The sequence below is a fragment of the Pinus tabuliformis genome, chromosome 3_2, assembly GCF_031772625.1.
Source record: "Pinus tabuliformis cultivar Carrire ecotype Pingquan chromosome 3_2, CPIR1, whole genome shotgun sequence".
In the NCBI taxonomy this organism is placed as follows: domain Eukaryota; kingdom Viridiplantae; phylum Streptophyta; class Pinopsida; order Pinales; family Pinaceae; genus Pinus; species Pinus tabuliformis.
Genome location: NC_142302.1, coordinates 968,449,297 through 968,473,279, shown reverse-complemented (window position 1 = coordinate 968,473,279; position 23,983 = coordinate 968,449,297). Strand labels below are relative to the sequence as shown.

The window sequence follows — 23,983 nt, the reverse complement described above, 5'->3', positions numbered from 1 at the left end:
TCACACCACGCATAGGTAATTAGATGCGACGTGGTATGTCCAGGAACACTTGGGATCAACATCACATCAATCGTGAGGCAAACTAGAGTATTTGGCTTTGGCAGGCAATGGTAATGGAAATAATTTGTGTCTGTGAAATGCATGACAGGCAGGGAGGAGAGCATGTTAGTGAAAATTTTGCTGGGTGCTGCTCCGAAGTGCCCTACAAATACCTGTTAGTTGTCAGGTGAATTGGGCTGGAGTGGGTGTGGGTCCTGTGGCTAGTGGACCAAACTTTGAAAGCATCCCAACAAGCTAGGATTTGGGCACTCGTTCTCACCTTGCATGCTTATGTAGTGGGATTTTTAGATAGGTAACCTTTTCATATGCTATTACATTTCAACTGGACTCTAGTTTATAGGATTTGCATTGGGGGAGGGGACTCTTCTAGGGCTCTCAACTTCTCTCTCTATCCTGATTGTGTTAATTTTGGTGGGAGTTGTTCTTTCTATGCCACCTTAGCCTTTTACTGAAAGATGGTTCAACTTTCATCATTGTTCAGACCTATATCCTCGACATTTGGGTTCTATTTTGGGTCTATAGGTTCTTTTTCTATGGTTATGAGGTGTTCTTAACAAAAATACTTTGGAGCTATCGTCCCATCCCTCCCTGTCTGGTGAAGGTGTCTGGGTGGTTAGTCACGTGTATCACATATGGTAGCAAGCATATTTCTTGGTGGCTTCTCCTTTCCTCTTAGGGCCCTATCTAGGTAGTGGGAGTTTTGTGCGTTGTCTTTAAAGGCCCGGAGAGGTGTAAGTGTCTAGACTTGAGACTCTTCTTTCCCTCTTTGTCGTCTTGGCCCCCTTCCTCTCAGATTTTTGAGCTTGTAAGGGTTGGAAAAATAATTCTTGGGTTCTTCTTTGTCAGCAGTCATATGACCAAATTCTATGGTCTAGTTGTGGAACTAAGACATCATGAGGGGCACTCTTAGTGGTAGTCATTGAAGGAGGTCAACATCTAGGACCTTGTCAGTAGAGTGTGGTACAATCAAAATGGTTGTGTTCGAGAAGCGGTGATGATTCAATAAAGTGGTTGTCCTTGCAGAGGTGGTCGTTGGGGGCACATGGACACTCGAGAAGATGTGAACGAGGCAAAAGGTGTTGTTGAGGAAGGGGAAGTTTCCCACACCCTCGACCCTTTCCTGGGCCATGTGGTTTAGACACCATCTCTAGAGACAATAAAAAAAAGACTTTGAGGTATCCAGGCCAACTTGGGCATCCTTTCATAGCACATAAATGAGGATCAAAACGAGTTGGTGGCTTACATTAATGATGTGCAATTCGGTCAAAATGAGGTCTTGGAACAAGTTGCTACCCTGAGACGTAGTCAACATCACAACAATGAACGGATGGAAGAAGTGGAAGCATGATTGGCCCATACTGACTTCCATATACATGAATATCGTGGGAAAGTAGCTAACCCAAGTAATCAAGCTCGAAACCCCCCTCCTTAATATGAAATCTGTAGGGTATGTAGAAGTTTTGCTCGTTTTTTGGTATATATGGGCATTTTGTCCATGATAAATATGTAATCACTGGGTATATATTCTATGTTTTTGTCTAGTTCTCCTTGTTAACAAATCCAGTCGGAGTGAAGCGGGGAGAGCCGCAGACCAACATAATGTAATCAACAATTTTTGGATAATATAAAGAAGTTTTATTGATTGACCAAAAAAAATAAAAAAATAAAAAATACCTCATGGTATGAGAACACATGGTATTCATGTGCAATATAGCCTATTTAAAGGGGGGAATTAAACCAACCTAGATCCATCTTAACTTTGGATCTACCTAGAGCAAAGAGGGATCAAATCTGAGTGAAACTATGTTTACATCTCAGGGGATTTGATCCCTCTTGACACTTGGTAGATCTGGAGTTTAGATGTATCTAAGTTGATATTTTAAAACACTTCACTCTTTCCTAATATTTTTTTTTTTTTACATAGTGGCAAAATATATCATAACTTAGTTGTTAAACTCGCATCAGGACAACCATTGTTGGTTTCTATCCATAAATGTAGGCTGGCTCATCATTGTTATTCAAGGAAAACCACACCACCTAGAATTACCCGTTGGTGGTCAATAAAGGGGTAGACTTTCACTCCTACCAAATGATTTTGAGTTTTGTGCCTTCCTTACGTCCATGTAAGATCAACTCTTAGTCAAATAAAAATAGTTTTAGGGCATACTTGGGCCCGTAACATCTACTCTATCTTATACAATGGGAAAACCTATAATAACTTAGTTCAATAACCAAAAGTGAGGAAATCCATGACGAAATTATATCCACTAATGCAAGTTGACTCGTCACTATTATCCAAGGAAAATCACGCCACATGTAATTAAATACTGGTGGTTTGTAAGGGCCACTGGTAATCCATAAGAGAGTAAGGTTTCACACATGCTAGATGCTCTGGCTTTTGCCACGTCCCAAAAAAATAAAGTCCACTTTTAAATTCATTTATTTATTATTTTTTCCATTTAGGAGCTGTACACAACAATTTTGAAATGCATAAACATAAATATATCAGATATATCTTCATATTCACTCTTTCATGGTCTCGCTGAAGCTGTAAAAATACAAAACCCACAAATTCCAAGTGGAATTTAGAAGCTTATGCCCTTAACTCCCACATTGAAACCATGGTGGGTTGCTGTGGTTATCACTTGTATGCATGCATAATCCTAGTCAACCTCAAACAAGTCCATTCCCTCGCTCTTGGAGACTGTTTTAACCATACCATATCTTTTGAAACCAAACTTCTTCCCATGTATATTGATTTCGGTAATCTGAACAATTCACACCAACTGTTTGACAAAATGTGCAAACAAAATGTTGTATAATGGAATATCATGATCATAGAACATTTCAAGATGGGGTGACATGAAAAGCCCTCATATTGTATAATCAAATGTAAGATAAGGTATAAAAACTAATAATTTCACTTTCACTTTTTACTCAAGGTGTGCGATAGGTCTTATAGACATGTATGGAAAGGTGTTTGTCTACCGAAGCCACAAATTTGCCTGGAACATTATTTTTTGCCAGAATCTGGTGATTTTTTTCTTCAAAAATATAATCATAGGAGCATTTGAATCATTTTTTTGATGTTAGAAATGGTTTCAACACCATCAAAAACCCCTTGGAACTTAAAATCCTGCAGTTTTACAACTATAATCCATATTTCCCAAAATTTATGCCGAATTTTGACAAAAATCATACTGAAATTTCCACTATTTTCCAAGTGAATTTGTGGTCTCGTTAGACTACTCTAAATGGAAAATGTGATTGAGATAGTCAAAAGTGTGATCGATATAGGTTCTTTTGTGGCAGTTGGTCTTATAGACGTGTGGAAATGTGGAAGTGTTGTAAATGCATGCCAAGTGTTCAACAAAATACTCAACATAAATTTGATCTCGTGCAATGCCATGATTTATGGGTATGCCCAAAATGGAGATTCCAATAAGGCCCTGACACTCTTTAATCAAATACATGGTTTAGATATGGAACTCAATTATATTAGTCATGCTAATGTGTTGTCCACATTAAGATGTTTAGGAGCTCTGAACTAGAGCAAGGATTTTCTATATAATGTAATTATAAGTGACTTTGAGTCAAGTGTTTTTTTGGGTGCTTTCTCTCTTAGACATGTATGCCAAGCAAGGGAGAACAAATTGCATGGGCCACATTTTTCATAACATGAATAAAATAAATGTGGTGTCATGGAATGCAATGACTACAATGTATTCACAAAATGGAAAAGTGAATGAGGCTTTGACAATATTTGATCCAATGCAACATGTGGATGTGAATTCTAATTCTTTCACTATGGAAAATGTGCTTTTGGAAATTTTTCCATCAAGAGCTCTTGGAACAAGAGAAAATTACTCACTGGCAACAGACAAATGTTTGTGTTCCTAAAATGACTTTGTCGGGGTACTGTCCAGGCCTGCTAATAGTAGCGCAACACTAGAGATTAAAAAATATACTTTGAAAATCTAAAAGTCGCAAATAACATTACCCTTCTCCTAATTCGAAACGTTCCGATATGGCTATCTCTATGATTGTGTTCAATCAAGGAAAAATAAATGGGACTATGTTTATGCATGGGGTAAGTGGGGAAACTAAAGTGATCTAAATGATGAATCAATATTCCACGAGGAACTAGAACCTGCACAAAAGAACTAACCAAGGTAGAGAATATGAAATTCTACCAGTGTGTCACCAAGTCTTGTTGCTGCTACAACAACCTCCAAAATTTTGGCCTACATCCAAATTTCGGAGCCTACTTTGACTCTTCATACTATCATCACAAGTAATAAGAGTCATCACATGAGTTTTATTTAAGTATTCTTGTCCCATTTGAAATAAAATCAAAGTGTCGTCTTTTAACAGGACAAGCATCACACATCACACAAATTTTGTTTGGGTTTGTTTCAAGGGATAATATTTTTTTTAATGAGTCATTCTTATCATATATACATGTATCATACTCATTTACAGAGTTTCAAGAATTTCCACACAATTTTCATCACTATTGTTGCGAAGTGTATCTTTAGTGTCACACTTGGGAAAAGTTGTCACAATGTATTGATGAAAGTATGTTGTTCATGTGTTCCAGATGATATATGTTGTTTCATCAAGTATTCTAAGTGTGTGATCATGCTAAAGTCTTATCACTATTCACTTTGGCCTCACTGATCCCACACTTATCCAAATATAGAAAACTTCTCGATCGAGAAACCTGACATTACTCAACCTTCCTGAACTATGCATTACACATTCCTTACCTTCTAGAACTATGCACTACACAGTCTTAGTGATCAAGTCAACTCTTGAGCTCCATAGTTGTGTAGTCCCTTCCTTCTGTTAGTCTCCTCTATGCACTGTGTAGTCTCAAGTATCAAGCCTCAACCTTGAGGCCTTGAACTACACAACTGTGCAATTCCTTGGTCTTTGTCCCTCCGGTGCACAGTGGGTGTCTTCAAGCCTCAAGCCCTTAGCCTTAAATCTTGAGCGCCTCAATTGTGCAAATGACTAGCCCTAGCCTTCCTCAACTGCACACTGTGCAGTCTCAAGGCTCATCTTGACCCCTAACCTCCTAAGTTGCTTAACTGTGAAATCGTTGAGCCTGTCTCCTAGCTTGTCACCCGGGTCTAGCTTAGTCAGTGGTTATCATGAAGCATGTTAGAATAGGGGTTTATCAGACTTGATATTGTCTTTTCATGAGTGGATTTCAGCTGTGGGTATTCTATCATGTTATGGTAGGATGATGATGAAGGAGATGGAGAAGGAGACTCTGCTAGAAGACACCTTCGGAGCTGTGAAAACAAGTTGATCAATTAAGAAACACAAAGGGACACCAGATTGCATCAACAATTGAAGATCAAGATCACATTGAAGACACCTTATTTCCAAGATATGTGGAGGAGGAAGAACAAGAGCATATTCAATCTCTCAAGAATACTCAAGGAAAGAAACAACAAAGAGTGGCTTGACATTTCCATGTCAGCATGTAGTCCATGTCATCAGTGTCATGTCATGGGTCATCATTTGCCACATCATTTGTGGATTATCTGAATTCAATGTTGGAGAAATGTAATTTAAATTAGAAGTCCGAGAGACATGTATAGAATGTGAAAATTCATGTAGGAGTCAAAAGGTCATAGAGAAGTCAAAAAATCATGAGGGTAGTCCAAAAGTCACAAGGGAGGTGAATGATCACCCCATTTCTTATATATACACCTTGATTGCTTAAGTAAATAAATTTTCACCTTGGATCCTCCTTGTTACACAAAATTTTGTCAACATGACTGTTGATTTGGATCCCTTGCCATCCGATGAAGTGTCCCAAAAGAATCCCCTATGGAGTTGGAAGTAAAAAATACCAGGGAAAAAAGGAATTTTGGGCTGCACTGCTTAAAAACCATTTTTGAGCATTTGTGCAATTTACCTAGACATCAACCGTGCAATTGCTATTTTGGCCATTATGAGGTGCACAAATTTGCGCTCTCTCTTCCAATATAAACATGCAACCCTATTCATGCAAGTAAAAACAAAAAACAAGTTCTAGAAGCTTTGATGGAGTAATCTTTTGCAAATTAGAAAATTCTAACTACAACGTACCTACACTTGATCCCTTGATTCATGGAACTAATATCCTCCTCTTAAGCATCATATCCCTTGATAAGAGGAACTATAAACCTCCTTATCTTGCCTATAAATTGAGCATAGGACTACAGGATGGAAGATATTTTTTTGGATTTCAAAATTATGCTGCTGAATTGGGGTCTAAGAATGTTGTCCCTAAGGGAAAGATCAAAGACCATTGGAAGAGGTTTTCAACATCAAGGCAACCATGTTGTAAGATTCTTCTTATTCATATTTAATATAAAGAAATTGTTCTTTCCTAATCACATCTATGTTGATGTTACTTGCAAGATTCCTTGATCACTTGCAAGGTTTATAACTAAGTATTGATTCAATCATATGATGTATGTTAGGATAGAGATTTCATTTACCTGATGTTTATATGCAAGATACTTTGATCCTTCATCTGTTTTTGTCTATGCAAATATCTCTTGAATCATCAAGGAGAAGTTGTAGGTAGCACTAAAGGGATTTCTAAAGCAACAAGGAGAAGCCTCTGAAGGCATCTAAAGGGATTCCAAAAGCATGTCATAAAAAGGTAAGTGGTTACTAGTATATCTCATGATTCTTGTCCGAGTTATAAATTAAGGAAAGGTAGAAATTCATGTTCTGTTTGTTACTAGGTTTTCTTTAAAATATAGGGATATAGCTCTTGTTCGCAAGAGGGATTAGTCTGCCATAAAAATTTGGTGACCATATTGGGGAACGAGATTTCTTTGATGTGTCTTTCTGTGACCCTCGATACTTTTAGACCCTTAGAGAACAAAATTTCTCACTTGAAACCTTTGTTTTTTAAAACTTTCTCAAGTTTTTAGGTCCACACAGTTTTTCTTTAGCACCAATGTGCAAATCTGTGCACTTTCCAATGATACACAATGCGCAACCACACTGAATTATACTCTTTGCCTGCACAAGTCTATGAAATTTGTGAAAAATTTAGGGTTTCTCAATTTTAGGTCCAAACCTTTTTTTTAATGTTTTCCTAAGCTTTTTTATAGTTTGATAAAGTCTATGTTATTTTCAATGAGAGTTTTGTACTGTATTTTTGAATAATTCTTGTCTTTGGAAATTAGGGTTAGAGGCTTTGTCCTATTTGTTTGTTGATTCATTAAAATAAGGATTGGTGATTTTTGTGTTTGTGTACCTGTCTTTCTTATTTCATATGATCAGATTGAATGCTTTCTTTTAGCTCTTTGTGGAGAATTATTCAATTATTGAAAATTGAGTTTTTCAAAGTAAAAGTATTTTTCGTTATAAAGGTGTATCTTTTGCTGAAATTGAAACGAAAGTTTTTATTTTATCAATACTGAAGAATATTATAAATATACTTTTGGCAATATTATATTCATAACATTCATTTGAAAAAAATTTGTTGGTTTTCTCTTTGCATTTTGAAAAATTTTGGGTGTTGTGTGTTGAAAGAAGTTTCATAGTCAGTTTGATGTTGGGTGAGTTATAAAATTGAAATTAGATTTATTTTGTTGGAAAATTAGAAGTTGTGCATTCTGAAGTAAATATTTGAAAGAAAAACCTCTCTCTTTACTTTTTTTATACTTCATCGAATTGAAAATATTACAATTATCATATTCGATTTCATTTACGTTTTGAGTCAAGTCATAAAACCACCGATTCACATCCATCAATCGATTGAGTAAACAACAACATTGAAAAATAGCGCTAATAAAAAAAATTAGAATTTTTATTTTTCTAGGGCTGATTACACCTACATTAGAACAAATTGTAGGGCTTTGGAATAGGGAAGTGAGTTAAGTTTCAAAATTGCAAACAAACAATAGAATCTTGTGGTAGGGAGTAAATCCATCCATTACTGTTTGGCTTTGGGAAGTTCCTCTAACAAGGGAGTTAAGCACAAGATCATATCGGACCCAATGGAATGATTGACCCCATTTCATTGGTTATGGTAGCATGATTTACACGTATTAAAAATGGTGTTGAAAGGTACATGGGAGTCACTTGAAGGTAAACCTCAAATTAACCATGTTGAGGAATCTTCAAGGGGATTGAGATTTGTTACTCTTCCCTTGCATGTACGTCTAATGTGTGACTGTCCCCCGAGGTTAAGTTGTTGAATGTGGTAACCTTAGAGACCATAATCTTAGGGCTTTTACCTAAGCTGACGGCGGGGGGACGTCTCTGTCATACCTAGAACAAATGTTGGCTAGACTCACTTGGACCTTTTTGGAGGGTATTCTTCACTTGAGATGACATAAGTGAAGTTACTCGCACCGGATCGTGTTCATTAAGAAGTTTTCTAGAGTAATTAGTTCCACCCACTCTATCTTTATTCACTTTTCATGTTGATCTCTACAACGTTGGAATTCATCCAATTAGTGATTTTGCTATGAAAAGTTTGTTTGCATGGTTTGAATCCTTAAATTTACTAGCATGTGTTCTTTGCTTGTTTTTACTTTTACAGACCTTAGGTGTGGATTGTGAATATTGTTTAAATCCTTAATAAAAAATATTTTAATTGAAACTAATGGAAACAATTCTCGAAGTTAACGATCAAGGAATCGTTATTAACAAGAATCCTAGTCCTTTTCCTAACTTTGGAAATGTCAGTCCTCCTTATATGGCTACATTGTCACTTCTTGGATTCATGATAGGTTTACCAGTGTGGTTGTTTTCAACTTCTTTAGTCCCAAATACTCAAACTATACCACCTCAACAAAGTTTTTCACCTCAACCAATTTCTTTGTCTCAACAACACCAACCATTGGTTAACCCTTTACCTTCTTCACCCGAAATGTCTTCCTTCCTTTCTTCTTCTTCGCTTGGTAAAAACCTTGATGCTAGTAACCAGGTGGCTAAGAAGAAGAATAAAGGGAATTAGAAGAAGAAGAAGCAAGATATGAAAGAAGTCAACCAACCAACTATTGCTATGAGTATGGAAAATATCAAAGAACCATCTAAAGTTTGCCAAAAGCCAAAATTCCCTTGTAAGATTTGTAAGGGTGACCACCTTCTTATTGATTGTTCTAGTATTCCAAAGGTGTTATAAGTGTGGTCTAAAAATTATTATCAACTTATTGTTGATCCATCGACCAATGATTGTCAGGTTCTTGGGAAAAAGGGTAAAGTTAGGTTTCCTTGTAGGTTATGCACAGGGATTCATCATAGTCACCTTTGCCATCAAATGGATGAAGCCTCAAAATTGTTGAAAAACTTACTATTCCACAGTAACAACTTCCAATTGGTTACCATAATATGTCTCCCAACCTACCGTCAGTTGATGAAGTGATTGATCTAATTCCAAGTACAGTCAATCCCACTCTTCCATTAGAGAGTGAAACACATATCACTCAAGTTTCGATTCCACATTCGGTCGATCTCATTCTCCCTTTAGAGATTGAATTTAATACCGCTCAGTTTCTTCTTGTTACTACATATTATTCTATGCATGGGGGCATTTCAACTGTTTCCATTGAACACCCTCCAAGTATTGAGGCCATTTCCTTTTATTGGAGTAGACTGACAGAGCTTCGTATTCCTTCTTTTAACCCTTTCCAAATCATTTTGAAGGATTATGGTAAGAATGTGCGTCGCACAAACGTCGACGAGGGTTCTTCTGTTAGTATTTTATGCTCAACCTCTTGGAAAGATTTGGGTTCCCCTCAGGTTGTGCATGTTACACAAAATCCGTTAGCTTTTAACCGAACCATTAGCGATCCTTCCTAAGTTACCTATTACTCTGGAAGGAAAAAATATCTATATCGATTTTATGGTAGTCAAAGGTCCTTTGGATTTTGATTTTCTCCTTAGGCAAGACTATGTCTATGCCATGAAAGTTATCATTTCCACCCTCTTTTGAGTGATGTTTTTCCCTCACAATGGAATCATTTTGACTATTGACCAACTTTCGTTCGTTGATCTTGACTTGACTACCAATCATCCCACATTCCTCAATGTTCCTTATATGGAAGTGGTAACTACCCCACCATGGATTAATTATGTGTCAACATGTCCCAAGTTTTTAGTTATCGATATAAGTGAGCCCTCACTGTTTGCTCGACTTCTTTTGACTAATATCTCGTAATTGACTTGTTGAACCCTATGGGTAATTTGAATCTGATTTTCTTACCCCTATTGATCCTCTTTACATGTGTTCTTCCTAGAGAACTATTCTTCCTTCTAATGAAGACCTCTTGGAAGCCATCATCAAGGTATGTCCCTTGACATGTGTTTCTTCTGGTTGGAAGACGATCAATTTTCTGTGAGGATGGTTCTTTACTGTGTCAACCTCTCTAAAAAATGAAACAAAGTCTGAGCATAGTTATTCTTGTTTCAAGATCGCATAAAAATGAAACCAATCTATGAAATTCATGAGCATAGTTTTGTCTCAAGCTCGTTAAAAAAATAAACAAACCCCCCTCTAAATCAAGCCTTTCATATGATCATGTCAATAAATCTTCATTTCATCTGCCTATTAGTAAATTGTCATTTACGTAGGCATATCAAATGAAGCTCGGGGGGCATGTGCCTCTGCATGGGTACGTTGTAAATTGTTGTATCATATTTTGTATATGTGGAAATTTTACTTCTTTTTTAAAATCTTCTTCTACTTCTCCTTCTTGTCTCGTTTTACACTTGATTTGCAGATGTTGATACTCCCTCAAACTTACATTAGCTATGTTGATGGCGTTAGTTGTAGTACTCAGAATTTGTCTTCCACAACTTAGGCTATTTATTCACCCACTGATGAGTTAGTGAGCCTCCATGGAATATTCCTTGGTTGAATAACAAATAATATTGTTGAGTATAGTGCATTTATTGAGCTATTATTTGACACCATTTCATTTGGTATTTGTCATTTAATCATTAGGTTAGATTCTCAACTCATAGTATTACATTTAAACGATGTTTATTCAGTAACAAGTTCTACAATGTTAAGGATGTTTTTGTGAGTCCGTGTCTTGGAGAGAGAAAGTGATTACATTTAATACCAACACATTCCAAGAGATTTAAACACATTAAATGATGCATTGGGTAATTATGTGTTAAATCAATATTTGCAACATTTGTTAAAAGAAAAAAATAGTCATTCATACATTATACAAAATAAGCTGATGAAATAGTAGTTTTTCATTAGTTTGTAAAAATTCTAGGTTTAATAAAAATGTCATCCAAGACATATGAGGCCTCATAGCCTTTATTATCCAAACATGCCAATATATTAAAAAAAAAATCTAGCTCTATGACTAGAAGCTAAGCGTAATGATCATGGTAGTAGACTATAGCGCGAGTCACTTATCATAACAATCGATTGATCAGCTAGGGAACTCCCATGGTATGCCTTTGATAAAATAGAGGTAAATCATCAATCCTGATATCTGGGATATCTAGAGTCAACCTCTCAAGATTATGTTCAAGCTTCGATAAAGCGTCTGCTGCCTTTGGGTTCTGTGCCATGAGAGTTGTTGGATGCTCTCCACATCTGTCAAATCGACACAACGCTACTGGTTTGACCAGGCCCACATCTGCATGACTATTTTAGATGATTAGATTTGGATGTCTAAAAAAACAATCGAAAAGACAAAAAACAACAAAAATGTGAATTTTTACCTATGTCACCCCACTACATTCCTACAGAGAGTGGGATATCTGGATCACCAGTATAGTCCATGCTTGCATACAGGTAGTCAAACCATCTAAAAAAAGCAGGAGTATATTTCACAATTGGACCATCACCTCCTCCATGATGAGCCATCAATGAAACCCACTGTAACATGCTAAGATCTCAGGGTCCTACCATTTCCATAGATACCTGTGGATAGAGAAGAGGAATCCTCTCTAGAGAAAATGAAATAACTATGGTGCCATACCCAAAGTTCTTCAATTTTCTTGTTTTTTCTCTAGTATGTTTCCCTTTGAGGTTGGCAACAACTCCTTCACTCCAGTTAAAAGTGGTAGGTTGTAAACACTCCAGAGAAATATCCATTTGAGTTTTAGTGACCAAATGAAGCATAACACTTAAAGCGATGGTCCTCAATGGACGACATGCAATACTTTTAAGATCAAACCTTCCATCTTTGAGTTGAGACCTGTGAAAACAATGTGTGGCTAGATAAGATGTTGTAATTTAACCACCTGGTCTCTGTCCAAATAATGAGATATCGGTCCCACGACGTGGGAGCCTAGTCAAGAAATAAATTTCATCTGCATCTATGGTGAGCCTTTGGTCTCCAATCTGAAAGCATTTTTCTTGGACGTTCGAAGTTCTCACCAGCCATATCAGCTATTACAGTTGAACTTTCATACCCGGAATGATGAAAATTTTGTAAAGACCATAATTCCTCAAGGCCTGCAATGTTGTTGGGTCATTTAAAGCTTCTGAATCTTGGGATTCATGTTCTCTTTCCCTCCATTCCATTTTTTCACTTCAAAATCCTGAAAACAACAATGGAGGTTCATTAGAAAATAATTTGATATATTTTGCAAAAACATTTGGGTGTTTTTTTTTTTTTTAAGACCCTCAGAGCCTTCCGCAACTCCCTTATAGAGACAAAGAATATTTGTGCTGTTTCCCTTCAGGAAAACTACGCAAATAATTTCTAGTAATGAAAAAAGAGTTGGTTTGTGGAGTCCTCATGAAGAGGGACTATGCAAATTGAGGGAAAATTTTTAATTCATAAAGACCTCCTAAAAATAATAAATCACGAGTGAAATTTAAAATGAAAGCTAGCAAAATTAAAAGGATGAAATGGTCTCTTACGTGGAGAAAATGGTTCGTGAAAAGTTCCACTGATTTGATCGCAGGTCCTGAAGTTTCATGTGAAAATGCACTCTTGAAAACCTCTCAATAGTAAAAATACAAATGGTAAAAGAAATTTTTACTTTTGAAATTTTATAAGCAAATTAGGCCTATTAAAATAATATTTTTTTCCTATTAGTTTCTAAAAAATTCAAATTTTTAATGTTTTTACCATTTTTTGAGAAATTACAATGATTTTTTGAGTTTGAATGTGTAGGAAACATGTTTAATTATGAAAATAAATAATTTTGGAAACAAGTAAAATTTTATCACTTTTTTGAACTCTTAAAATTACGAAAAAGAGAAATACAGAGTTACCTTTAAGCTCTTTTCTGACTCTCGAAATATGAAAATATTACCGAGTATGTTTGTTTGTTTCAAACTCGTTAAAGGAAACGAAAAAATGTCTGCTTGATATAAGTTTAACGCTTTTATGGATCATGTCGACTATTTATGAAAAAGGCATACTTTTACTAATCATGGTCAAAAAAATTCTCTCCTGCATTATTTTACCATTTTTTGGGCTCGAGAGACTAAATTTACAAAAGATGACATTTTGGAGTTTACTTATGTTTTTCTCATGACTCCCTAAAAATAAAAAACACTGAGCTTGGCTTTGTTTGGGCTCGTTAAAATTTTACGTTGAAAGAACTGACTAATCCAGGTGGATATTGGTGGCCACCTGCCAAGTCCACCTGGACCCCCACCATTGTCTTTCTCAGCATTTTCAGTTTCCTTAATTGTAGCACAACTTACTATTTTTAGCAGTTTTTCGGGTCCTGAACTTCCGGAGCCTTTTTGAGGTCCTAAACGACGTTTTTTGGGGAATCCGGGGGCAACATGGGTCCATGGAATGGACCATGTTGCATGTTCCAACAATGATAGTGCTCGGATAGATCTTTTTAACGAGCTATTGTATGCGTCAAATGGAGATCATATGCCAAAGTTACGACCCCGGGAAGTTGATGTACCAATTTACCCCAAACGGGGCCCCACAGTTTGGCGTTTCATCTCCTAGGGTTAGGTTTTGGAATGTGAAGGGTTTTCCATTGTTTCTCAACAATAAATAGGCCTTCGAGCCTCATTGTAACTCAGTTCAGAACAGTTCAGAGGCATGTAGCCGCACATCTCTTCTCAGAGATAAGCTACCATCGCCCTAGCTGGTTTATTTCCATTTCTGTTTGTAAGCATATTTCAGTATTTTACAGTAATGAAATGAAGTACTATTTCCGATGTATCTCTGTATTTGTGGTTATTGCATCTCTGTATTTATGGTTATCTCTATAATCTATTGCGTTCCCATCTAAATCCGGATCACTGACTGAGTTTTCTTTTCGTGTCTTCTTAAAACTCTTTAAATAGGAAAACAACATCAAGTTGTACCTTCCCTAGACTAGTAAAAAAATTAAATAGCATTGGACTCGTCAAACATGAAAAGACCAAACCACTCCTTCTCAGGGTTCATTAAAAATACTCGAAAGGATTCATCCAAACGGTGACATTACAGGACAAGCACATGGTATCCTCCTCAAGCTTGTGTAAAAATAAAGAGGTACTTGCCAATAATGGTGGGGATAAATTGGAAATAAACATTTGTTTTTGTATTGTAAAAAGGCAGTATGTCGCCCTTCAACGTGACACTCCACCATCTTTGTGTCTAGGTTGGGAATCCATTTGCCTTTCAATTAGCCATACCTCATTGAAAGTCTTCAAATAGGTTTCAGGTTCTATTTTTGAGTCAAATGTTGATATGTTCAATATAATTCCAACCTCAGTCGAAATTACCTTACTATTCATAACCTTCAATCGCGTCGGTTATACCTGAGTCAGTCCTAAAATACTTGAACTTGTTCTTCAAAACTTGACATGAGTTTCGTGTCATAGGCCCTCCTACGATGGGTCGCTTCCAATCGACATCAACTCATTATCTAGGAAGTTGATCTAGAGACCTCATTTGGTACCTTAGAGCTTGCATATCTGAATGGAAGCTTTCTCACCTTCAATGATAGGATCTCATCATTGACTTTCGATTGAATAATTCTATTAGTGTTTGACAACAAGACATTTATTCACTCTTCATAGATTGTACTAGGGTACGATGAGAACCATTGTCATTATTGGTGGTTTTTCTTGCATCTATTAACAATTCACATAATTAAGGGTGAAAATGTGAAGTTGGGTTACACTTTTGTGAGAAACGCCTCCGAAATATTCCCAACCTCATTTTCTCGGCCGAACTTGTTAGAGAATTATATATTACAGAGCAATGGAAGACATAAAATATTGCAGAAATATAAACACAGAAAATGCATAAAACAAGAGATACACAGATATATGTGGTTCACCCAGTTTGGGCTACATCCAACGAGAAACAACCAGTCCTTCTTTTTATATTATCTAGCAAACTAAAGAGATACAACCTACAACAGATCCGCTGTAATTCCCTCTTCGCTCTCAATCTCCTCTCTCTTCCTCACTTAGAATACAGATATACATAGACGCAATACAGTTCCCTCATATATAGTGAGGGGTTGCCTTCTAGGGAAAAAAATCCCTAAATTAAACATAACTTCTACCATCAGATCTCCGCCTAATGAACGACCCAGATTGACTACAAAATTACAACAGTTTACAAGGTAATTTTACATCTATTCTTAGCTTCAGGGGCGCTACCCCCGATCCCCTTGCAGTGAATATTTTATTGGCGGTGTTGCCGCCCCATTACCAACAGGGGTCCAATGCGGTGATACCTTTGAATAGAGAAGATAATCAGGCTACACACCCAACATAACTTTTGGCCGTTTAGACTAAAGCCGATCGTTAAATGAAATTTTCGTTGAAGTTGAAAATGTTGGCAAAAAAATAGTTCGGCTGAAAATATTGTTTGACTAAACCAGTTGTTCAACCGAACTAGGTTTTTCGGCTGAAAAAATGTTTATATATATGTTGGGGCCATACATTGTTGCAAAGTTTTCCTCTTTGTTGATTTGTCTTTTGTGTGAAAGTCGAGCTCTATTGTGATGTGTTGTGTGGTTTGTTGCTGAGCTTGTGTTGTGTGGTCTGTTGCCAAGCACTGTTGTGTGGTCTGTTGCCGAGCGCTGAAACCAACCAGGTGATTGACACATTTTGTTTTTTATGAATTTTTTAATTTAGTGAAATATTTTTATGATATTTGTGTGATGTTTTTTGTTTTTTTTGTAGCGTGGAAGATTTCTCAACCTGCTCGTCCACCCTCGTCGCTGGAATATTTCTCTCCTCGTCCACCCTTGTCATTGGAAGATTTCTCTCCTCGTGCACCCTCGTCACTGGAATCTCCTCATCCAAAGTAGGTAAGTCACTGTGGCAAGTAAATTATTTTAGTAGAGAATAAGCTCCTTGTATCCAGTAGGAAATGAAGCTAAGCAGTAGAGGTTGCTTCTATGACCACCATCATTGGCTTTGTTCATATCTCCTATTTTTATTTTCTTTTATACCAATTTTCTAATGGCAATGGAATCTTGTATTTTTCCTTTTTTTTAATGATAATGGATGTCCCTTGTTCCTCCCATTTATACCACTGAAAAAATAACAATATCAAACAAACTTCCTAGTGTTCGCCAAAAAAGCACTGCGAACGTAATCAATCTCAAATTATTCTCCTCTGTGAACCATATGCACCCATCCTTTTTCTAGCATCATAGGAACATCATTCATTGTTAGGCTGGGCCTTATGATTATAACATCTCCACTTCTCATGACTCTGACCCAAAATACATCAATAGATAATATATGTAAGCGGATAACGTTTGCATTCTCTATATAACAATAAGAAATAGGCCTTGTTCTTTCGTTGTGTTGAAGATAAATATCTAACATAATGTAAGCTTAATATGATCTAAGTGATTAGGTTAACCTGAAACCGCTGTTGATTGCTATACAAGTAATGTTCAATCTTATGTAGAAGTGTGATGAGTACATGTAACTAATTATGGAAACAATGTATACAACTAGTGTTACAATAGAACCAGTAAGCTTAATCATACAAGAAACATACAACCATTACCATTGTTACTTAGATTAGGTGAATAGCTCATATTACATAGAGGTATAAGATTAGTTATGATATATGTCCCATGTATTAAATATGGGAACATTGGTGATTAATGTACACAATAGATATGGGTTAGTAAGCTGTAAGTAAGTCATGTTTGATTAGAGTTACAAGCTTAGATCATCATAATAGGAACAAGACATTCATGTACAATCTCGTAATACACTCTCTGTTTCTACTGGGATTTTAAATTCTAATCCATGTCCATCTTTTTCCTTTTCCATTCAGTGAAAAGGCTTCAGTAGTTGGCTCAGTCCTTCGTTCAGATCTGGGAAAATTGAATTTGCACTTATTCTGAGTTCTCCTGGAGAGGGAAATATTTTTTTACAAAAAATAGAAAATAAATCTCAATATGTCGTTCAAACTTATAAGGATTGAACTTATAATACAAATATGGACAACAATCAAATTTACCTGTAACCATTTGCATTGCCTTTGAAGGGATTCATGGTATGCACCCATCCTTTTTCCAACATCATAGGAACATCATTCATTGTTAAGATGGGTCTTATGATTATAACATCTCCACTTCTCATGAATCTGACCCAAAATACATCAACAGAGAATATATGCAAGCAGATAACATTTGCATTCTCCGTATAACAGTAAGAAACATGCCTTGTTCTTTCGTCGTGCTGAAGATAAAGCTCTAACATAATGTAAGCTTAATCTGATCTAAGTGATTAGGGAAACCTGAAACCCCTGTTCATTGCTATACAAGTAATGTTCAATCTTATGTAGAAGTGTGATGAGTACATGTAACTGATTATGGAAACAACGTATACAATTAGTGTTACAACAGAATGAGTAAGCTTAATCATACATGAAACTTAGAACCATTACCATTGCTACTTAGATTAGATGAATAACTCATATTACAAAAAGGTAAAAGCTTAGTTATGATATATGTCCCATGTATTGAATATGGGAACACTGGTGATTAATGTACACAATAGATATGGGTTAGTAAGATGTAAGTAAGTCGTGTTTGATTAGAGTTACAAGCTTAGATCGTCATAACAGGAACAAGACATTCATGTACAAGATCGTAATACACTCTCTGTGTCTACTGGGATTTTAAATTCTAATCCATGTCCATATTTTTCCTTTTCCATTCGGTGAAAAGGCTTCAATAGTTGGCTCAATCCTTCACTCGGATCTGGGAAAATTGAATCTACACTTATTCTGAGTTCTCCTGGAGAGGGAAATCTCTGTTTACAAAAAATAGAAAAGAAATCTCAATATGTCATTCAAACATATAAGCATTGAACTTATAATACAAATCTGGACAACAATCAAATTTACCTGTAACCATTTGCATTTCCTTTGAAGGGCTTCATGGGTGACAAAAATATCTAGCACCTCAAGCCTACCTGCACATTTTCAAGTGTGTCATATAGGGCCTTCCTATTTCGCCTGGAGAGCCACTGCAATACAATCACAAAGAGATTATTATTACAAATAGACCTTAAGTTCAATTGATCATTCGGCATGTGGAATATGCACCTATATAAAAATTTCTGTTGATCATAATAAAAACATTGGTCGCTGATTATTGGTATTGGCCTACTGATTTTTCCTTATGTGTGGACACCATACTATTGTTGTTCACATCCTCTCTTATTGAATGAACAATTTGTCTGTCTGGGTAAAGTACTATGTATTCCTAAGGGCTTCTCCAAGCACGATTTCTTCAGTTGAAAAATCACAAATAAACCATAAAATACTCTCTCAATTTTACCAAAAAATCCTTCCCAATATTACCTTAGAAAATTCTAATTGTAGGTTTATTTTTCTTTCTGAAACTACTAAAATTTTGTGTTCATTTAATAAAAAATTAACAGATTAATGAATTGAAAAGATTCAAATAGGAACAAAAAATACCGAATGGATAGACTTGATGCTTGTGTTATAAAATTATATATTACAGAGCAATGAAACACATAAAATATATTGCATAAATACAAACACAGAAAACACATAAAATAAGAGAGACACAAATATACATGGTTCACCCAATTTGGGCTACGTCCATGGAGAAACAACTAGTCCTTCCTTTTATATTATCCATCAAAATGAAGAGATACAACCTACAACAGATCCACTATAATTCCCCCTTCTCTCTCACATAATATACTCTCTCTTTCTTGCTCAGAAAATAAATCTATATAGACACAATACAATTCCCTCATATATAGAGAGGTGTTTCCTTCTAAGGCCAAAAACCCTAAATTAAATAGAACTTCTACCGTCAGATTTCTGCTTAATGAACGACCCAGATTGACTACGAAATTACAAAATTTTACATCTATTTTTAGCCATCGCCCCCCTTAGACCCCCCTGGCAACGCACATTTACGGGTGGTGTTCCGCAAAATTACGAATTGGGGTCCAATGCAAAAATACCTCTAAATAAAGAAGATAATCAGGCTCCACACCCAACAATCTCCCACTTGGAGACTGATTATAACAACTCCACTATTGCTTCATTTTTTGGACAATGACTTCACTTTCGACCTGGCTATTTCTCATCTTCATCATCATGCTTGAAGACCAATTGAAACTGAGTAGAATCTCAATTTCTCCCTGGTTACAACTTTTGTTAACATATATGCAAAATTTTGGCTAGTGTGTAACTTTTCCTACTTCAACTGTCCATCTTCCAACACTAATCGTATGAAATGGTACTTGAGATGTATATGTTTAGTCTTGGAATGAAATGCAGAGTTATTTACAAGATGTATGGCACTCTGGTTGTCACAGTATAACCTGCCCAACTCCTGCTTCTTACCCAATTCATCCAGAAACCTTTGTAACCAAATCATTTCTTTACTAGCCTTTGTAGCAACAACATACTTTGCTTCTGTCGTTGAGAGTGCAACAACACTTTGCAGTTTTGAAACCCAAATGGCAGTTGTTCCACCTACAATAAACACATACCCTATTTTTATCCTCATGTTATCTCTATCACCCACCATATCTGCATCAACATATCCCTGTAGAGCAATGTTTGAACCACCAAAGAATAATGCTTGATTTGTGGTACCTCTCAAATACCTGAGAATCCACTTCAGCACCATCCAATGTTCTTTTCCTGGATTGTTCATGTACCTAATTACAACTCCCACTGCATGTGCAATATCAGGCCTTGTGCAGACCATTGCATACATTAAGCTTCCAACTGTTGATGCATATGGAACTTTAGACATATAAGCCATTTCTTCCCGAGTCTTGGGACACACCTCCTTACTTAGTTTGAAATGGCTAGCCAAAGGTATACTAACTGGTTTTGCATTCTACATATTAAATCTTTTTAACACCTTTTCTATGTACTCACTCTGAGACAATGTTAATTTTTTATTCTTCCTGTCTCTAGTTATTCTCATACCAAGGAGTTGTTTTGCAGCACCCGAATCCTTCATTGCAAATGAGTTCACCAATTTTATTTTCAGCATATTTATTTCCTGCATGTTAGAACCTGCAACAAGCATGTCATCTACATATAATAACAATATAATATAGCTGCCATCATTTTTCCTTTTGAGATAAACATAATGATTAGAGTGACATCTAGTATAACCTTGTTCAGACATAAACCTGTAAAATTTTAGATACCACTGCCTTGGAGACTATTTTAAGCCATACAAGCTCTTCTTCAACCTGCACACTAGTTTCTCCTTTGCTTTTACCTCATAACCTTGTGGTTGTTGCATATATGTCTCTTCCTCCAAATCCCCATGGAGAAAGGATGTATTTACATCTAACTACTCAAGATGCAAATATTCAACTACTACTGGACTTAAAATAGTTTTGATTGAAGTCATTTTAACAACAAGAGAAAATATCTCATCAAAGTATATACCCTTTTTCTATGAAAACCCCTTCACCAAAAGTCTAGCTTTATACCTTTTTCTACATCCATCTTCTTCCTTCAACCTGTAAACCCATTTATTCTGCAATGTTGTTTTACCTGCAGGAAACCTGACTAAGTCGCAAGTCTGGTTATGTGCTAAGGAGTCCATCTCTTCTCTCATGACTTGCTCCCACTTCTTCCTGGTTTCTCCTTGCATTGCTTCTTCATAACATTCTGGTTCACCAGAATCAGTCAATAATACATAATATAATGAAGGAGAGTATTGTTCAGGGAATCTACTTATCCTGGTAGATCTTCTAATACCACTTTTAGGTGTTTGAGGTGCTTGTTTTTGTTCTGGCTGTTGATCATGATTATTTTCAGGCACCTTCACTTTCTCTATGATCTCATCAAGCACTGTGTATTCTCTATTTTCTTTTTCCTGTTTCTTTTCCTGCATTTGATCCTTATACAAAACATTTTCATTGAATATGACATCTCAGCACCTAATGATTTTGTGTTTTTCATAATCATAAAAGCGATAACCAAAATCATTAACACCATATCCAATAAAGGTACATTTCTTTGATTTTGCCTCAAGATTTGTTCTATTTTCTTTATTAATGTGGACAATGGCTTCACAACCAAAAGTCTTTAAAAATGAGTAGTTTACCTTTTTACCTATCCATGCCACCTCTGGAATACCACCATCCAAGGAACTTGAAGGCCCTCTATTTATTAGATAAACAACAATATCTATAGCATCTGCCTAAAATTGTAAAGGCAATCCTGCATGCAATTTGATGCACCTTGCATGCTCCATGATTGTCCTGTTCATCCTTTCTGACACACCATTTTCTTGTGGTGTTCCTGGAACTGTCTTCTCTTTGCAAATTCCATTCTCTGAGCAGTACTTATCAAACTCGTTGCTGCAATATTCACCTCCATTGTCTGATCTGAGACACTTCAACCTTTTTCTTGTCTCATTTTTAACCAAAGATTTCCATTTCTTGAAAGTATCAAATACATCAAATTTATTTCGAATACAATAAATCCAAGTTTTTCTGGTTGCATCATCAATAAAAGTAACATAATAACGAGAGTCGCTGAGAGATGATCCCTGAGTAGGTCCCCATACACCTGTATGCACAAGCTCTAACTTTTCGCTCTTCCTTTATTTCCCAACTTTGAGGAATCTGACTCTCTTTTGTTTTCCATAAACATAATTCTCATAGAATTCCAAATCAACATGCTTAAAACTGGGCAACAAATTTCTTGAGTGAAGAATCTACATCTCCTTCTCAGTCATGTACCCGAGCCAATGATGCCACAATTTTGTATGTTCTCCTATAGAGGTTAAAGCTTTTGTATAATTAGAAATACCATTTCGTAAGTACAATGTACCAACCTTTTCTCCTTTTTCTGTTCCCACGGCTCCTTTAGTGACCTTCCAGGTTTTATCTGTAAAAGTTGTTACAGAACCTTCACCTCCCAACTGCCCTATTGAAATCAAATTTTTCTTCAGATATGGAACATGCCTTACGTCTTTCAATAGCCATTGATTTCCATTATGTTGTTTTATGAAAACTATACCCATTCCAATGATTTTATAGGGCATATCATCACCCAATCAAACTTGTCCAAAATATCCTTGAACATAATCATGAAAATGTTTCCTATCAGGTGTTGCATGGAATGAGGCCCCTGAATCTACCACCCAGGCATGAATAATATTTTCTAATGAAAGAATCAAAGAATATTGCAACACATCACCTGTCACATTCGCTTCATGATTTTTTTCTTGCTACACGTCTCCTTCTTTTCCCTTCCGAGACTTGTAATCTTTCTTCAGGTGTCATTTCTTCTTGAATTTCTTCACACTATCCCCAATATGGACTTGGATCTACCTTTCCTTGACTTACTACGATATACTAGGCTCTTTCCTCTTTCCATTTTTCTTCCCCTAGTCTCTACAGTCAAAGCTTTACCTGATGTTTCACCAGAGATTTTTCGTCGCATTTTGTTATGAAACCAGCTCAAGAAAAGATAGAAAAGATAGATCAACACCTTAGAATTCAGCCTCTTCGAGGGGGGCAGCCTCCTTTACATTACATAAATGAACAATTCTTGGATGATACAAATGACAAAACCTCCTTTCTATATATAGGAGTCTAAGGAGTCACAATATAATCCAGCCGACCTAACAATAATAATATAAAGCCACAAAAATAACAATAGAGGGATTCTATGGGCACATTAATAACAATATGGGGGCAATAGGGGCACAACAATATAAATAAGGGGTATAGTAATGGGGTAATCACTAGTATTATAGGGACCCAACATGCCCCTCTCCTTCAAAAAAGTGTTGTCCTCAACGCTTGAGTAGTTCTGGATACTTCTGCATAAAATTCTCATCCTCCCATGTGGAATCTTCAGCGGATAAGTTCTTCCACTTGATAAGATACTCTGAAATTGATCGATTTCGTAGCTGTCGAGTTCTTGTTTCTATGACTGCTTCCGGTTCCAATATAATTTTTCCTTCCTCGTCAAGTTCTGGCAATATTGTTTGAACTGGGAGCTTGTCGCCTATAACCTTCTTTAAACATGAAACATGGAAAACTGGGTGCAATCGAGAAGCTGCAGGAAGCTCCAATTTGTATGCCATAGTACCAATCTTTTGCAACACCTTGTACGGACCATAATACTTTGGTGATAATTTATTATCCTTCTTAGCTTGCTTGAGGGACATTTGCTTATATGGTTGTAGCCGTAGGAATACCCAATCACCTACATCAAAACTTCTTTCACTGCGATGTTGATCTGCCTGTTGTTTCATTCTATTCTGTGCCAACACGAGGTTATCCTTTAAGAGTTGGAGGACTTGTTGTTGATGTTCGATGTGATGTTCCACTGCCTGAACCTTAGAATTTTCTCTTAAATATGATGTGATGGATGGTGGTTGATACCCATAAAGTGCCATAAATGGGGTCATTTTTGTTGCTGTATGGAAGGAAGTGTTATACCACCATTCAGCCAGAGGCAACCATTTGACCCATTGTGTCTGTTTATCAGATACA

At 36.3% G+C, this 23,983-nt stretch overlaps 1 protein-coding gene across 1 annotated transcript in view; it reads right to left on the bottom strand.

Annotated features, from left to right (window-relative positions):
* LOC149183853 (annexin-like protein RJ4) overlaps positions 1 to 23,983 on the bottom strand; it is a 48,956-nt gene that overhangs the window by 11,536 nt on the left and 13,437 nt on the right. The window contains exons 2-3 of the mRNA XM_089415111.1: positions 18,425 to 18,478; positions 18,094 to 18,262 (exon numbers count right to left, since the gene is read on the bottom strand). Of these exons, the coding sequence (XP_089271237.1) occupies positions 18,094 to 18,262; positions 18,425 to 18,478 (223 nt within the window). The remainder of the gene's footprint in view (positions 1 to 18,093; positions 18,263 to 18,424; positions 18,479 to 23,983) is intronic.